Genomic DNA, 18,482 nt, shown 5'->3' on the forward strand with positions numbered 1-18,482 from the left:
GACCTCGGATCGACATCTTTCCATCAACGGAAGTCGACCGCATCGTCCCGGAGTCATCGAGACGTGATGGAATGGTTCATTCGCGAACAAGGGACACTACTTCAAAATGGGACTATCTTGGAAAGGAGAGGAAGACCCAGAGGCTGCAACTGCCACAGAACTTCCAAGATCGCGGAAATCTTGTAAGCTTCTTTCGTGTTTAATAAACGGTTGTGTTGTTGGTAAACGAAGCATCTATCTCTGACTCAACTGCTTCCACATGTCGTTGATTGTTACCGCTCGGCAATCCAAACGGCAAGGGAGACGATGACGATACATATCAACTATTATCGTTCGTAAACTTTTTTAAATTTCTCCCCCCCTCGGCCCCCACAATTTGAAGGAGCTGCTGAAGTTGTTTTTGTGTGGATGCCTAAAGTTTTGTGTCGTCTATGTACATAAGATGTGACAGTGTAAACTGTGTTGTTATTTCATGTCTGATATTGTAGCCATATTGCGTGTTGTATAACATGTTGGATAATGGGTTCAGGGCTAGGCAGTACCAGAGAGGACTCAAAAAATCTCGTTCAAAAATTCCTCGCCTAATGAATATTAGGTTTGTTTGTATGGAAGTGTTACTAACCTTGAGATGTAGTGTTGTTCTTCAGTGCTGCATAGTGTTTTGGAAAATGCAATGAGTAATGGATGTATTTTGTACACATGTACAATATGTAGCAGCTGACTGTGTGGAACATTGTCAAATGCTTTTCTGTAGTCTATATATGCCATGTGTATGTTTCTGTGTTGTTTGTGTGCTTGCCATAGAATGACTGGATCTATGAGTAAGTGTTCTTTGCATCCCCTGTGATTTCTACTGCAAGCTTTTTGTTGTTCTGTAAGAATGTCGTGTTCTTTAACATGTCTGTATATTTGGTTTGCGACACATGCTGTCAATAATTTGTAGAGTGTTGAAAGACAAGTAATTGGTTTGTATTGTGTGGGGTCTATGGTGGTAGTGTTTTTAGGTTTCATGTAGGTGATGCCCTGAGTAAGAAAATTTGGCATGTTTCGTGGGTTGATGATGATGTGTGTTAGATGTTTAACTAGTTTCTGGTGCAGTTGTAACGCACCGTTTACGAAAACAAAGTGGTTACATAATAGTAGGGTTCAAGTACCAGGCCTGGACTTTCCAAATAAAAAATCAATTGCCACCACAGATACTAATTTACAATAAATATAAGTTTTATTATATTGACCAAAAACAACAGTAATGCGTTGTTTTTTGTCAATATCTGTCCAAACAGCAAGTTAAATAATTGAATAATTGAAAGTAACAACAAAAATCAATGATCAAAACAATTATACTTATAATATCCAAATCAACTAAACTTTTATCTCCACCTCAAAAGATTTTTCAGCAAAAAGATACGATTTCCTCAAATTTATCACCGACGTCTCTACCACAGTGGTCATTTGAAGCTACCTACCTCTGTCGTGGATGTGCCGGCTTTTATTCTACCTCGAGTGCAGCTCCGCACTGTCTTAAGTTACATAAGTTGTCGTTATAGGATCAGGCCCTGATGCAAACCAAGGTTGCTATTTTTTTCATGGTCACTGGTGCTTAGGAGTTTGTCCTTAACTAAAAAAGTACCCCGAACAGAAAATAATTAAATAAAAATAACGCCCCGAAACAAAAAATAACGGTCGGACATTGACTCCTTTACATGGTGATGTAAACTTTTTGTACCAGAAATTGTAAATGTTGTCTACACCAGGTGTCTTCCAATTGTGTGTTCTGTTAACAGCGTAGCGGATGTCGTGAACGTTTCTTTCAGCACAGGGCATAGTTGGTATGTTGTGCAAGTTTCTGTTCTCCTCCTCGATCCAGCCTGTATCAGCATTGTGTGTAACAGCATTGGACCAAAGAGAAGACCAATAAGTTGTGAGTTCTTCTTCTGTTGGTGTGCCACTGTGCTGTGTATCAGTGTTTGTTTTGGTACTGATTTGTCTGTAAAAGAGCTTTTCATTGTTTGTAAATAATTTATTTTGTTGTTTTCATAGTGTACATGTTTTGTATAGTTTGAGTCTACGTGCTTTGGCTGCGAGTTTTTGTTTTAGTGTATCGATGTATTCTGTAATGTGTGTGTTGTGATGTTCATGTTTTGCGCGTGTTTTGATTTTATTGGAAATGTTTTGGAGTTGTTTCTTTAATTTTGGTGTTATGTTGTTTTCAGTGTATTGTGTTAGCCTGCCTAATTGCTGTCTAATATCATGTATTTGTTTTTCTATTTTTCTCTGCCAAGCAGGCTTGTGATAGAATTGTGTTTTGTGTGTGTCTGTCTGTGATTGTATTTTCAGACCATGGTGTGTTACTACTGTGACTGCCCCAGCATAAACTAATGTATGAATATCTGAGAGTGTAGAAATTGAATGAATGTAGTTTGATAGTAAGTGAGTGTTTATATAATTTAATGTTTTTTCTACTTTATTTGACGTGTTAATTTTCTGTATTCGTGATCTTTCTGTGGGATCTGTGCGTGTATATTTAGTGAGTGTTTCCTTTAATATAAGTGAGAGTGTATTAACTAATTTTATGTCTATGTTACCAGTGATGGATGAGGAAGTGCCTGTAGTATCATTAGTTGTAGTTGTTGCATGTATGCTATTATCAATGCTTGTTGCTGGATTATCCTGACAGATTACGTGATCTTCATGAATAATGTTAAATGTTTCTGTCTGTTGATGTATTTGATCAACAACGTGTTTTTTGATAAGTTCAAGTGTTGTTTGTGGGATAATATTGTTGTGTATAATTGTTTTTTTCTTGACAACCCTTTGTTCGGTGACAGTGAGGTGAGGATATTGTTGTGTGAATCTATGGTGTAGAACAACTACACCATAGAGTCTGTATGCTGTCATGTTTGTTTCGAGTCTTGTGATGGTGTAGTAAGTACAGATGATAAACTTATTATTATTATGTCACAGAAAAACACTAATACAGTCTTCGTGATAAAATTTTATATTCTAAAAGTATAAAATATATTCTGTACTTCTAATGAATGAACTAGAATATACTACGACATAGAGTGAGTGTGAAAAATGGTTACAGTGCTGTTGGTAGCAACCATGGGTACTATAAACGAGTTAGAATATTCCAGCTGATTGCCTGTACAAAACACAAATGCCATGCCTACTTGACTAAAAGGAAAATGTCGGAGGTGCACGAAATTCTGGTAAAACATGACGTCTCTTGAGCCACTGTATGTAGTATAGCTCGTTGCTTGTAATATAGGTTGGCAGCAAAGTCAGTTAACCGACTTATGTTAATTTCTAACATTTATGATATTTTAATTTCAGGGCATTTACAAACTTGTTTAATAACCTCTATATTAAACCATACTCCTATCACCTAAGTAGTTATTTTATGGGGTTGCTGACTGGATTTATTTTATCTGAAAGAAAAGTTATGAATTTCGGAAAGGTAAGTGTATTTTCATCTGCCATTAACTAGATTATAGTAATAATAGTTATTTTATATATTTAAAAATGGTTCGTGGAAACATGAGAACTTTACTTATTATGCTGATTTACATATAATGAAGATATATTTATATTAGAAGATATTTTATTTCTTGAATTCGGAAGCAATTCGTAAAGAAGACACTTAACTGAAATATACTTTAAGATGTTTTAAAAACAAATAACGGGCACTATTCGTAACTGGTTTTAACGGATTATTGAAATAATGTGAACATGTATCTCAGTAAATTGAATTTTGAGCACTCTGTATTCTAGTATATGCTTTAAATTCGGCTTAAGCTGGAATAAAAGCAATGAGGTCTAAGGAATAAACACTCTGTTCCCAAATACGGTCGACCCCCTATAACACGATAGATACGTTCTGAGTTTTATGAATGCAGCTTCTAGCAGTCCAGCCAATCACAGCCCGGCTCGAATGCAGTTTACGGACTACGACTATTTGAAGGTCTTCTTCCATAAAATTAATCGATTCTAGACTAATTCGACTAAACATTTCCAAAATACGTATAATTTTTTGGGAATAATCCATATAAACTATGCTATAAACAAAAAATTGTAGGATTACTTACCGAGTGTGCACCGTTCGACTACGCCGTTGCTTAAGCTTGTTTTCGTCGTGGAGATTGTCATCGAATGGCGCTCGCGTGCTTCTTGATAAATTATTTTTTTTGCGAAAAATTTGCTGAACATTGGAGACATCATTAATATAAATACAATTTTTATGGACGTTAAATAAGAAATGGTTTTTGGTAGGTCCAGTGCTCGTTTAAACTCAACGGTTTGTGCAATCCTGTCGCGACACGAGTCGGCGATGACGTTTTACCGAATTATAGGAGTTTTTTAGCATGCTTTTACGAATACTTTCGCAATTTTTTCGCCGTGATATAGGAATCCGAACTATAGGAACCCGTGTTATAGAGGGGTCGACTGTATCTGGTCATCTAAAGAACGTTGTTGCTTGACTGATTAATCATCTGGGGGGGTTTTGTTGCATTTGATTTTGTGAATCTTGGTACAAAAATGTCGCATGGCCAAAAGTATGTCAATTTTAAGTATATTTTAAACAAAGAAACAACTGATTTAGAATAATAGCATATTATTATTTAAGATTTCGACTAAAAATATTTCAGTTATCTGACGTTTGTAATATATTTTGTACCAAAACTATACTTTTTTGTTACAAAATATACTTTCAATGTTTTATAAGAGTTTAATTAAACACTAACAAATGCGCGGCTTTATTCAAATTATATAAAATACAAGGCGATCATACTTGAAGCATAGGTGCTCATCTCTCTCTGTAGAAAAATCTATGGACTTATCTGAACCAAAGTTATACGAAGTAGCCTACATGAGGAAGACTGGAGGGATCGTTGACACAGATGTTTTCGGTGCAAGACTTTAGATAAAACAGACCTTTTATATTAATCCATAATCCAGTATGTTTGTTACTATAAAGTATACGAAGTTAAAAAAGCTAAATAATTTTACAGTGTCTGATTTTATTCTGTTTCATGGCGTAAATGCAAGCTGAGACAAAGTTGTACGGCTACAAAGTGGCCAAATGTAGAGGAAAGAAATAAACACATCAAGTATAATGTATATTTCAGTTATATATGTTAGAAATTGAGATATAATAGTCAATATAATATATAATCGAGACGGGTTGATAATAATAATAATAATAATAATAATAATAAGCGCAGAGCCCAGACGGTTAGGAGTTGAAAGTTGAAATTTGGTACACAGTTAGGGTACGTTAGAAGAACGCACACTAAGAAGGGATTTTTCGAAATTCCTCCCCACGGGGGAGAGGGACAGGATTAAGGCTTAACACTTCCATCAACAATGGAAGTGCTAAGTAACAATGGAAGTGTTAAGTAACAATAAAAGTTTTAAGTAACAATGGAGTTGTTAACAGAAAGCGACGTGCGATACGCAGATGCAGTTTTTTTCGTTTTTGCGGGAAATCGAACATATTTTTAGACCCATTTAAAAATTTTCTAATTAGTCTGGAAACAAGAGGACCCAATTCTTGCATTCTGTGAAAACGGGTAAGGTTGACTGTAACATAATAATCTTAATCTTAGTTATCGTTACTTTTTCCCGAGCAACGCCGGGCCCACCTGCTAGTTTACAATAAAGGAAATGAATGTATCAAATATTAAATCACTAAGTTTAGGATGCAATGGTCAGGAGCAAATTTAGAAAATTGCAATTGGAAACTGTAAAGTATTAAAAAATAACGAGTAAATAACACATATAGTGAACACTGGGAAATTTCAGACAGTATAAAGCTGTCCATGATTGCCCAACAAAGTATCCTCGGTTGCCCTAAATCGTTGTTTGATTCTTTCCACCTTCGGAAACAAAGATGCTGCCTGATGTAAATTTGTTTATAGGGTGAATAAATAGCATAAAACACATTATTACTGTGAAATAAGCTGGGGGTACAATCTGTAGAAGGTGTACCACTTAATCGGCACAAAATCGCAAGATTCGATCTCTCAACTTTTTCTACGAGGACTTTTAATATAAGATAGCATATAGACGGCAAAGTCTCTATCCAACGTCAGGACAATGACACCAGTTATTTTTTTAAATACGCGGATTAACACGCGTGTGGAGAGGATACGGAGTTGAACTTTTCGTTTGATTCAGATATCGAAGAGACATTTTTTTAACAAATATAAACAAAAATTTAATGAACAAAAATAAACAAAATTATATAAATGGAATATTTGAAATAAGCGATTTCTGAGAGAGCTTCGAATAAAGCTGTTTCGAGAGAGAGAGCTCACAATTTTTATCATAAACCATACTACCTCGAATTATCTTTATCTTTTTCTGTTTTTTCAATTTATACCTCAGTTTTTTATGATTAATTCTTGAACGGCGCATATTTAAATAATTTCTTCTTTATTTACTGACTTAAACTCATTTTGTAGATTCATTCTGGATTCGACTTTGGGCGTTGGCCTTTAGGAGATGATATGGAATACGTCTGTCCTCTTCTGGATCTTTCGGCGTACTCCTCGAATCATGAAAAATTCTGTCCCTTTCTATATATGAATTTTCTCCAATCAGCATTTCGTATTTTTCCATGTGAACAGGGAAAAGGGGAATTACTGAGGGGTTGACAATTCCAAGGGTAACTAAGATTTTTAGTAGATAAGGGAAAAAAATGGATGTCAATCTTCCGTTGAAGGAAGTGACTTTTACCCATTTCTTTCGTTTTAGAAAATATAATTTTCTCACCAAAATCATAAAATATTTCTCGTCAAAAATTTAACTTTTTAATTGAATTATAAATTAGTCACAGGTGTGATTCGCCTCTCACATTATTCCCATTTGTAAACATACGTAAAAACTTCATGTGACACTTGTTATAGCAATTAGTCTATCTTTATAACAGTAATCGTTCTAAAATATCAAATTTTCAACTACACAAAACATAAATGAAAACGCACGAGTATAACAACATATGACATTTTCACGTGGCTTCAGGAATCATCACGAAACATGAAAGTGCTGCCAAACTTTTGTTTTTACAAAATATAATGTCCGGTATCTGGAAAAAATCCAATAACACTTTGTCATTGTAACAGTGCCATGGAGACGTTGTTGAGCACTTTAGTCTTTAAGAAAGATAGTGCATCCTTGTCCACAAATCACAAGACTTGTTGCCAGACCGTTTTTCGAATGAGGGAGGAATTAGCCGATTATTTCCAGTGTCACTGTCTTCACATCTCCAGATTTAAATTACTACAAATTTCAGTTGAAAATTTCGTTTATCAAAGCGTTGTTCCCTTCTAACTATAAGAAAATTTTACATGTGCTATAAGTGGACCTAGATTAATTGTGTTCCGTAGTTATGTGTGCTGTACAGCGAATGCAAGCGAATGCAAGAGATATGGCTCTATGCATCTTTTATTTTCACGCTGTAGCGTGAAAATAAAAGATGCATAGAGCCATATCTCTAATTACTTTGCTTTCTAGCGTGCGAAATTCGTTAGAAGACGAACGTAATATTGTCGTTAATTAAGGATACAATAATGCTACATTTCGCTTCAGTGACAGAATTTTACTAAAATATGTTTACGAAAATAGAAATCGTATATTAGAAACGATATGAAAACGAAATTTATTCAATCCTGCAGAGATGACTCAACACCTACTCCTTAATTATGATAACCCTGTATTTTATTATGAAATAAAAATAAACTTAAACATAAGTTAATGTATAATCACTCAAATATATATTTCACTTTTTGTGTTAGGTAACTCGTTTTACATTCTGGGTGTGTTCAATTGTATTGATGTTACTCTCAGTATACGGATTACACGGATATATGACTGACTTATCACCGGATAGAAATATAATTGTATTCTTCACAATTTTAGCTCCGTATGCCTGGATAATTGGGCAAATATGGATGTGCATTGCTTTCACTAAAGGATACGGAGGTAAGTAATATTTCAAATTCAATAGTTCTATACATAATAACAGGAAAGCTCAATATAAATAACACGACTATAATTGAAATGCAACTAAATAATCACAAACATTTTAATGTTGTGGAAAACATTATATTGTTTGCATTGAATTTTTTTTTATAACTTCACTCTACAAGACTTCACAAACCTTTCTTGTAGTCTATCGCGGATTCTCTCTGATGGGGAATTGGGGATCCAATATCCGACGTATATAAGTCAAATAATTCTTAAACATTTTTTGTTTTCTAACTTAATCGCCAATCAATGACCGAGTAGATGAAAACCCGTAAATTTTGATAAAGGTCACTGGTTGCCTCATTATTAACGGACTGGTCCCCATTAATTTGGAGCAAACTATAAACCATTCCTAAACTTTAATTATATTTAAAATATCTACATGTAAAAAGTGTATCAAAACTTTACATTTCATAATGTGCTCTTTTGTAGGCTATAATTTATATCGCTTTTTACTGTTTACTTGCTGGCCTGGTTTACTTGCTTATTAATGTTGATTGTTTTAGTGCCTTATGTGTCAATGGAAAAATTGTTTCTCTTGTAAACCAGCAGATAAAGGTCTTTTATTGATACGTATGTATTTTAAAGATCGCAAGAAGGTTTGATAGAAAATTGTTATATAACATATGGGAAATATGTCAATATTGCTTTTTGAGAGAACTTTCTTTGGGAATCTGACTAATATTTCCCTGAATATAACACGAAACCTTTACATAGCTTGTCCGTTATTCTTGAGGAAACTCACAATCAGCTACAGATTTATAGTTGTTTTATCCATTAAATTAATGGTTCCTTTTTTATACTTCATAAAATATCTTATATGAATGTATTGCCATTTCTGAAATTGAAAGAAGATAAATTTGAGCTTTAACTGCTTTTTAAATCTTCAAAAGTATTGTGAAAATGTTGTTGATACAAGAGACAGAAGTGTAGTAAGACCCTCTGTCTCCCTGGCGATTGTGCAGGGGTGATTGCATGTTTGCAAGTTTTAATTTGGGCCTCATTTAAAAATGGTTATGTAACCTCACAAATGTAGGTCTCTGAGCTTCGCTACCTCATTTGTATTGTTTTTTCAAGGTAAGTTTTGTCATCAGTTTTCTTTCCGTTTGCTTATATTTGTCCATCTTTCAAAGTGATAGCAAATCGAAATTTTACCAGTGGACGATTTTTAGGAGAACACATTAGCACCTTACTCTCACTCTATCTATTGAACGTTTTAGTCAATAGAATTTTTTTTAACTTTCTTTCTCCTATCATACTAGCAGGAATTGAAAATTTCGAGAAAAACGTTTTTGACTAATTTTTGTATTGGCGCAATTAGTTATTTTCCTGTTAATTTCAGTTTAAAGTTAATGATGCTAATTGAAATCGTTTATAAAATAAATGTTACAGTAGAAGAATTTCAATGAAATCCCAGTAATAAATATCATTAAATGTTCACTATACTTTCATAATGTGGACACTTAGATTTATAAATACACAGAGTTGCAGTTAACTGAAATTTATATAAAAATAATCAGACCACTACTGCTTTAGATTCTGTTTATTGTAAGAATGATCAAAGTCTACAAAACTATGCTTACTTAATATTTGCTGACTTTAGAGCATTTGCTTTTTCAAGTGCCATAGATACAGTGGGTGATCGGTTAACGAACATAATCCGTTCCAAGACTTTGTTCGTTATCCGAATTGTTCGTTAACCGATTATCGATTTACCATAGGTTTCTATGGGAATTTGATTAATTCGTTCTGGAGACCTCCAAAAAATAAAAAAATATAGACTTTACTTTCTTATTACGTTTATTTATATATAATAGTAATAATACATATATACACGGTCTTGCATTTTTATTAGTCATGTTTTTTCCGTTTGTGGGGGTTAATTAATTAATTAAAGAATCTGTCCAATGTCGATTGCTTTTCTGTCTTCTTTATGATTTTTCAGAAGTAATTAATAGCATTGTAATTGTAGAGAACCCTAGGCCTATTAACCTCAACCTGGTTTGGATGCCATTTTAAGACCGTTGTTCTGTCAGAACAACGTCCTCCCACTTCTTTAAAAGATCTTTAATAGCAGATATCGGCATAAATCCGCATTTTCATAAGAAAATGTAAAAGAATTGTTTCTGTCAGAAATATAAAAAGCTGGAATTACAAGGGAGAGTTTCAAAGTTCGGGAGAATACTATCTTATCAGTATATACTGGGTAGAACGTCGATGTCTACGTCTCCCGCGCTCCGAAAAGTTTTGAATTGTTGCCTGAAGACAAAGGAAGACCAATCGGTATTCGTTATTTTACGTCTCTTCTTTTTGTGTTTGTTCAGTTAAGTGTTCGTTATCCGAACATGTGTTCGTTGTCCGATCGTAAAAATCTTTCGCGAAAGTGTTCGTTATCCGATTTGTTCGTTAACCGATCACCCACTGTATTTTGACTTTTGTGGACTTTTGTCTATTTTGTGATTTGCTTTTTAATATTGACTTCAGAAATTTGATTAGGATGACCTACTACCACATATATTTTGTATTACACATATTCTAATGTATTGTTTAGGTTCTTAAGAATTGCAGTATTGTCGTCTACTGAAAATTTCAACCCATCTAATACCTAAAATTAATATCCATGTTATCCATACTCTGATATTACATTTATCATATTATCGTTTATATTTAAACTCTGTGACTTTTTATAATTTCATTAATTTTTTATCTTAAAGTTTCTTGTTATAATTTGAATTTTTTTTTATCTAATAACATTTCTCAACCACTTTCTGCATTTATACAGTTTCTAACATCATCTAGAATTCTATCTTCACTCACGACTTTATTCAGCCGACCTAAAATAATAAATAATATATTTATTACTGCTGTACATTACTATATAAAATGAAGTTAGTAATACAAAGTAGTTGCCTGTAATTGAAATTTTATCAGGCATAAATCATCTCATATGTTCATGTTGTATTCAAGTCTGGATGAAAAAGTTTCTGTTAATTATATTTCAGAACATGAAAATCGTGTTTTGAAATATAATTATCAGAAACTTTTCCATCTAGAAGTGTTACTTTCATCATGGAAGAGCTGCTGGTATCAATTTTGGCTGAACCTTGAAATTTTAAAGTTTTTAAGCCCGTTTGTCTTGGCATACGGGCTTGTCTTGGCATACGGGCTTGTCTTTGTCTTGCCACTTCATCACTTCACCATACATTTCACCAGTTTTTCTTGTAGCCTGTTTTCCGTGTTTTCATAACTTAATTTTATCTTTCTCTCTTCATCTTCTTTCCATCTTTTAAAGTCGGCATACATAATATCATCAAATTGTTATTTACGTTGCAAAGACAAAAATGAGGCTTTTATAGAGTTATGGAGATTTGCAGAACTCTTCTTGCCACATCAAAAAAGCCTGTTCTGTTAGAGTTACATATATCTTTTGTACTAATAATACAATAATAATAATTTATTTGTGTAATATAAACGATATGCAGGGTTTTCACAATTAAAGCTTCACGTTGAAATGGCCATAAAAGAAAAACTACTGGACAAAATATTATCAAACAGGTAATAGTTTACAGGAAATTATGGGATTTTATTTTCCTTCAACAATAATTCCAAAACTCTCCACCAGCGGGGAATGGCGCTGTATGCATATTGTTAAACGAAATAAGACATGAAGATATCGGTTGGAAATGAAAATTGTTCATTTTCATTTACAACCGATATCTTCATGTCTTATTCCGTTTAACAATATTCCTCGTGCTATGCGAAGAGCGACTGTTAAGAACATGATAATGCGATTTAATTTGCTTTCAGAAAATGCTAGACGCCGCATTCAACATGCTTTACAACACGTTTTAGAAACGATTAAAAACAGATTAAAAACGTTTTAGAAACGATTTTGGTGGTAAGTTTTTGAACTAGTTTTTTTTTTTTTTTAGCGGAAAATAGAATCCCATGACATAGAATACCAAGTTTCATAACATTTTGTCCAGTAGTTTTCCTTTTATGGCCATTTCAAAGTGGAACTTTATTATAAAGATCTTGTACATTAAAATTATAAATACTTAAATACTGTGAATTAGAAAGCTACACAACAAGGGATTTTTCAGTTACCCATTGAAATTACTTAAGTAGTAATAATGACGATGTCTGCATATACTTATATTTCTTCAAAGAGAATTACATAAAATATAGAGTTTATGTTTATTTTGAATATATACAATTTTGTAATTTTTTTGTCCGATGGTTCTTTCTATTTTTTAATATTTGAAGGCAAGTTCGCCCAAATAGGGATCACCATTTTTTTCCTTTTGCGTTCTAGACAGTACATTTCCGGCGACCGACCTTCCTTTCTAGGCTACTAACCTAGAAAGACGTTAGTATAACACCAGTTCTGATTTTAGAAAATCTTTGTGTTTTTAATTGGAAATCTTTTTATGTTTTATAAAAGGACTTTTTAAAAACTTTTTGGCGGATAGTAGCCTAGAAAGGAAGGTCGGTCGCTGGAAATGTACTGTCTAGAACGCAAAAGGAAAAAAATGGTGATTCCTATTTGGGCGAACTTGTCTTCAAATATTAAAAAATAAACAATTTTTTTTGTTGAGTATATAAGTGATATATACATATACATATATCTTTTTGTTAGATTAATATTTATAAACTGAAAATACAATATACTGCAAAATACAATTAGCAAGATAATGATCAATTTTGTAGAACATCGGCTGAAAAATACTCATTTTAATTATAGGCTTATGCATATTTTAAAATAATCGAACTTTAACATTAGTAGACTAAATTTTCGTCCGATAGAGATTATTTTTAAATAAAATTGAAGACAATCTGCCCAAAAGGGACACCATTTATTATTTCTGTGTTCCAGACAATACACATTCTTGGCAACAGACCTTTCCTTGTAGGCTACTCGTGTACATTCGGCTCCCCATAACACTATTGATTATTCCATTTTATATAAATTTCATGTTGTACGAGTCACTTAGATTTTACAAATACGTGAGCCGTTCACAGCCTGGCACACGTATTTGTAAAATCTAAGTGACTTGTACAACATGGAATTCATATAAAACGGAATTATCAACAGTGTTATAGGGGGTCGACTGTATTGAATGTGTATGTCTGGAATGTGTATTGTCTGGAACACAGAAATAATAAATGGTGGTCCCTTTTGGGCAGACTGTCTTCAATTTTATTTAATTAGTAGACTACATATAAATTCACGCTGAATACGGATAGCTATAATTGTTAAATAGGCCTACTCTATAATACTTACTAAACACTTTATACTAATATTTGAAACGTATAGTCAACATTTCAATGAAAATGTAATATTTTCCTAAAAAGTTACATCATAACTTACCATTAATGCAATTAAACTTCTTTAAAACTACTCCTTAATCTATACATTCCTGACTGTGTATATTTTACAAATGCCTTGCCAAAGTAAAGCGACAAATAAAACTCCATGATGACAGAGGAAATTGTACCAGAGATCTGATAAGCGATATTAAATACGAGATTTCGAAAGCTCTAACAGAGACCACTGATGTAAGGTGAAAATTTTGTCCTGAACTACTCGTAAAATTTTGAGCATCTTTACGTTTCACCTTATTCAACAGCACTTTTAAGTAGAAACAACTTATACCATTCGTTTATCTACGAAAAGGTTTCAATTTTCGTATCCTTTAACAAAAGTTTTAGCAGATGGAAGCATAAGTTTTATTATTGCTGAAGTAGGAATTGAGGCCAAATTTCTTTACATAGGAAAGTTGAATAAAGATTGAAAACATGGATCCTGATAGACGAAATAATGATCTTTCTAACCAAAAAAGAAAATGGTCGAAAATAAAATATTTTCATAGATAAACGAATGACATGTTATTTTTAAAAAAGCAATTCATTGCGGTAACTTGAAGATTTGGAAAATGAAAACCATAAAAATACCGGAAAAGCTTAAAAAGTTATGATTTAATAATTTACTTTATGTTACAGGTGGGATAAGAAATTTTCTCTCTATGGACATCTTTGTGATTTTGGATCGTCTGAATACTTTTATTTACACGTTACATCCTTTTATCTTGATATATCTTATCGTCTGCTTTAGAAAACCTTTGCATCATTCTATGGTCACAATGGTAAGAAAGTAATTTATAAAATAATCATACTAAATTGACTCAACACCATTATTTAATTAAGGAAAAATTATATTTTACTGCAATTATGTTGTTTTAAAGTTTTTTATGTTTTTAAGTTTTTATATTTTGTTTATTACTTTCAATGTTTCGATCTATGCACATAACTCTATAAACGGGTATTATAAATTCAGTAAATGTAAAGAAAAATTCTGGCAAGAGTCTTCTTGCACAAAATTTTCGAAACTCATAGTTTACAAAGGTCAAATTATGTGTGTTATGATCTATTAAAAATTTAATTAAAAATTAAAAGTTTTCACTTGAGATACGATTCTTGACAACTCTCTTTCTCTCTACCTCCACATAATGCCAACAGCAATATACGAGGCATGATTAAATGGAAATTTAAAAATGCTTTCAAAGATTCTATTACAAAAATTTAGTGAATATATTTACTTCTTAATGATACGTTTATTTCACTTCAAAGTAAATTGGCCCTCGCAATTACATTATTATGCTTAATTTTAAAAGTCAAGTTCTGCCTTTATAAAGTACTTAAATATATTAACTTATGCATTAAATATTCCTTCCATAATGAAACTTCTGTGAATTATATAATAATGAATGTACACATTATATAATTTAGAGTATAAAAATTCCAGCAAAGAGTTGGATAATTTTTCTGGTTTTACAATTGAAGTCTTCAACACTTTCTTCACACACTCCATTAGGTAAAAAGTTATTATGCTGCATACTTTCGTCTCCTTGGTTAAACAATTCTCTTTGAAAAATCTAAATCTACTGGATACAAATTTTTATTCAGTTTTTCTTTTTTTTTAGTTTATTTAAATATTGGCTAGTAAATGTTTAAAATAGAATTGTGTGTTATGTCATATGTTGTGAGATTTTATGAAAAATATAAATTATATATGATTAAACATTATAAAAAGGTAGAAAGTTTAATTTTGAGGATAAAGATGCATTTTTTAAAAGAATTGTAAATGCTATAATTTGTAAAATTTTAGGTTTGAAACCACTCTAGGCTTGACATATCATCTGTGATATGTCACAGATGAAATGTCAAGCCTAAAGTGTTTTTTAAAAGGACTTTTAATATTACAGAAATTACTATTTTTTTGTTCTGCCAGTTCTTGAAGTTCGTCGTTGGTAAGGCTCTCATCAGAAACCTGCTCGTCTACATCTCCTAGTTCTATTGTATTGATTAGGTAGCAATTAGGTAGACAAAGGTGGTCAACCTAACGATACAGCGATATGCTCTTCTCGTTGAAAATCCTTGGATACCTCTGGCCCAAACTACTTCCAAACTTCTTTCATGCATTTAGCAGTTAATTCTGCCAAGCGAAGTCGATCCATGGAAGCCTTAGGCTTCCATGGATTATTATACACGAATCAATCAGATTGCCGCGATAATTTCAACCATTTTATTACATTTAATCTTCACAGATGAAATGTAATAAAATTTTAAATAAAGTTTATTTTAATAATTTAAAAAGGAACGTATTAATTATATGTTACAACTACATAATTTATATCTGATGTAGTCTAAATATTAAGTATAGTAAAAAAGAAGAAAAATTAAGTTTAATTTAGTGTATATGTTAAATACTACATTTATAGGGACAATAATTAATAATAATTATCTGTTTTCTTCCTTACAGTGGATGCTGTATGTATTCGTGATGTTCCTGTCGATTATCTTTTCCTTTCTGTTCTATGTATTTCTTCAAGCTCCTTTTAATTTTATGTTTAAGAATTTATTTTTCAAAAGCAATTCAAATGAAAATGAAAATGAGAAGAACGAACGGCAACTTCAAACAATGGGAAGAGATCACACAATTCGGGAATGTTAACACGATTGTTTTGAATTGTACTTTTTGTAAATGTTTCATCATATAAGTTTGTGTACAAGACACGAAATAAAGATTAAGTATTACTTTATGAAAGATGTTATTGCTGTTTTTAAATATCTGTATACCTGTAAGACATATTTAATACGTTTGCGACGTGTTACAATGCTGTTGCTATGTGTATATACTGCAATCTTCACAAACGGCAGTTGTCAGTGTTCTTGTAAATCGGTTTAAGGACGATTTTTTAAAATTAGTTTCTCGTAATTAGTATTTTTCTTACTGGTTGAGGTAACGTTGTTTGATCTAATTTCAAGAGCAATACGCTGTATTAATTCAGTAAAGAAGAAGTCAAAAATTAAGCGTATATTGCACTTGCTGGGGTGGAGAGTGAAGACAAGAAATTCACTTGTAAATTTAGTTTAAATTTAGCCTCAAATGTTAGGCACTATTGATTCTTTTATTTTAGCAATAAGCTGTTTTATTGTTTGTGTGATAGGCCAAAATCGGCTAAAAGAATCTTAAATGCAGAGCAAGATTACTGATCATTTATTTCCTAGTGATAATAGAGGTGTTTTCATTTACAAGAATACTGTTGCCTGTTTTGTTATAGCTATTAAGTTACTTTTTATACTGAGACCAAAATCTGTTCCATTTTCCCCAATTTATACAACTAGGTAGTAAACATTGGAAAGTCGAATAGCATTGAAAAATGTATGTTAACCATCGATATATTTAGAGTAATCATCAATGTTTTTACTTTTTCTGTTATATTATATAACAGAGGGAAATTGTGGCGAAAGGTTAAAAATTACCCTCAAAGTTTTTTATATTTCTGTATTCAGAACCTTAAAATGTCCAGAAATGCAAAAAATTCGGGGGTTTATTCTATATATATGAAAGGTATCTGTGTGGGAGGGCACGATTTTGTTCACCCTGTGTGAAGCTTAATAACTTTTGTGCTTTTTGTTGAAAATTTGTTAAATTTTGCTGGTAGATTTGTATATAAAGACGTTATTGATTGTATAAAATTTTAATGGTTAAGTTTGATGGAGGTGGTGAGATAATTTTACTCGAGGTGTGTCATACTCGAGTAAAGTTAGACTTGATGACGATTTCTTTCGTTATTCGCATTTAAAATTTTTTTTATAAAACCTGTTTATATCTTAAAAATTAAGCTTTTGACCATTTTATAATAATAAAAAATACAAATAGTTTTTAATAATATAATATTGTTCATGATAGCACCTTATATGCAGTTTTAATTCAAACGTTGCCAGGAAGGTTATTTTGTAAACGCTCTTTGCAGAAGGATTAAACTCATTTGTTAAACCCAAAGAGGAATTTTCAATTTAATTGAAAAAAACCTTTTAAATACGTAATTAAAGAAGTTGGTCTATAATGAGCAATTATTTGTTGTGACATTCCATACTGTCGGGCTGAAATTTTTAATCATATTTTTAATTCATTTGATTTAAATTATATGCTCTCTACCTCAATTTAGTAGCAGCTTGCCCCTATACATCATGTTTGTCTTGATCAGAACAGAACAATGCTGTTCATGTATATAAATCTATATAAGGCAAAATATTTAAATAGAATTCATATGAGACTGGACTATATCGGAAGTTACAGTTAATAATTACTTAATAATACAGCCAATAATTAATTGCTTGTCATGCTAACGTTTCCACATGTGGTCGTTAATTTCATTTTTCTTACACTGTTCTTCAGATTAAGGAAGAAGTCAGACAGACAAAAGACAGTAGATGATTGACAGTGGGAATTTCTACAACTTTCAAATTGCAGCCCTAGTAGTTGGCATCTACTTACTTCTCCTTTTATAAATTATCTTTAAAGTGATTTGTGAGCAAATACACCAAAAGAAATTATACATATCCAATATATCTAGTAATATTTCTGTACAAAAATATTTTATCATTTCATTTCTTTTGTTATCCAAACCAGAGATTTTGATTATTTTAATTTTCTAATTACAGTTTCCAATTTACTCAAAAAATAAAATCTTGCAAAAGAGGAACATTATTACCAAACCTTAAATAAAAAATAAATTACTGTGTTCGATTCAGAGTATTACTCATTCAACTAATTCAACCAATCCTAGGAAAATACAGGTAACCCCCGCATAACACGGTAGTTGCGTTCCAAAAAATTGCTGTGTTATGCGAATCCGTGTTATACGATACAAAGAACTAGTACGAAAAGGAGGGTTAGGTTCCAAAAATTAAAAAAAAAACATGCTATTATATTTTCATAAGTAAGATAAATATCTTTATTAAAATTTTCTTAAGTGATACATAATAATATAAATTAAACAATGTTTTCTTCGTTATCACTAAAAGCAATATTAACCGAGAGCATTTTCTTTTTGGCAAGTTATCCTTATTCTCTGAGTATTTTTTTGCATTATCTTCAGATC

At 31.9% G+C, this 18,482-nt stretch overlaps 1 protein-coding gene across 1 annotated transcript in view; it reads left to right on the forward strand.

Moving 5' to 3' along the window:
* The window catches only part of LOC111636621 (O-acyltransferase like protein-like), an 88,859-nt gene extending 72,748 nt beyond the window's left edge, over positions 1 to 16,111 (forward strand). Inside the window, exons 12-15 of the mRNA XM_023381904.1 lie at positions 3,337 to 3,460; positions 7,800 to 7,986; positions 14,035 to 14,177; positions 15,854 to 16,111. Of these exons, the coding sequence (XP_023237672.1) occupies positions 3,337 to 3,460; positions 7,800 to 7,986; positions 14,035 to 14,177; positions 15,854 to 16,045 (646 nt within the window). The 3' untranslated portion in view covers positions 16,046 to 16,111. The remainder of the gene's footprint in view (positions 1 to 3,336; positions 3,461 to 7,799; positions 7,987 to 14,034; positions 14,178 to 15,853) is intronic.
* The last annotated feature ends 2,371 nt before the right edge of the window (positions 16,112 to 18,482 follow it).

Source organism: Centruroides sculpturatus, unplaced genomic scaffold, assembly GCF_000671375.1.
Source record: "Centruroides sculpturatus isolate CEXI.00-Female unplaced genomic scaffold, Cexi_2.0 scaffold1065, whole genome shotgun sequence".
Taxonomy (NCBI): domain Eukaryota; kingdom Metazoa; phylum Arthropoda; class Arachnida; order Scorpiones; family Buthidae; genus Centruroides; species Centruroides sculpturatus.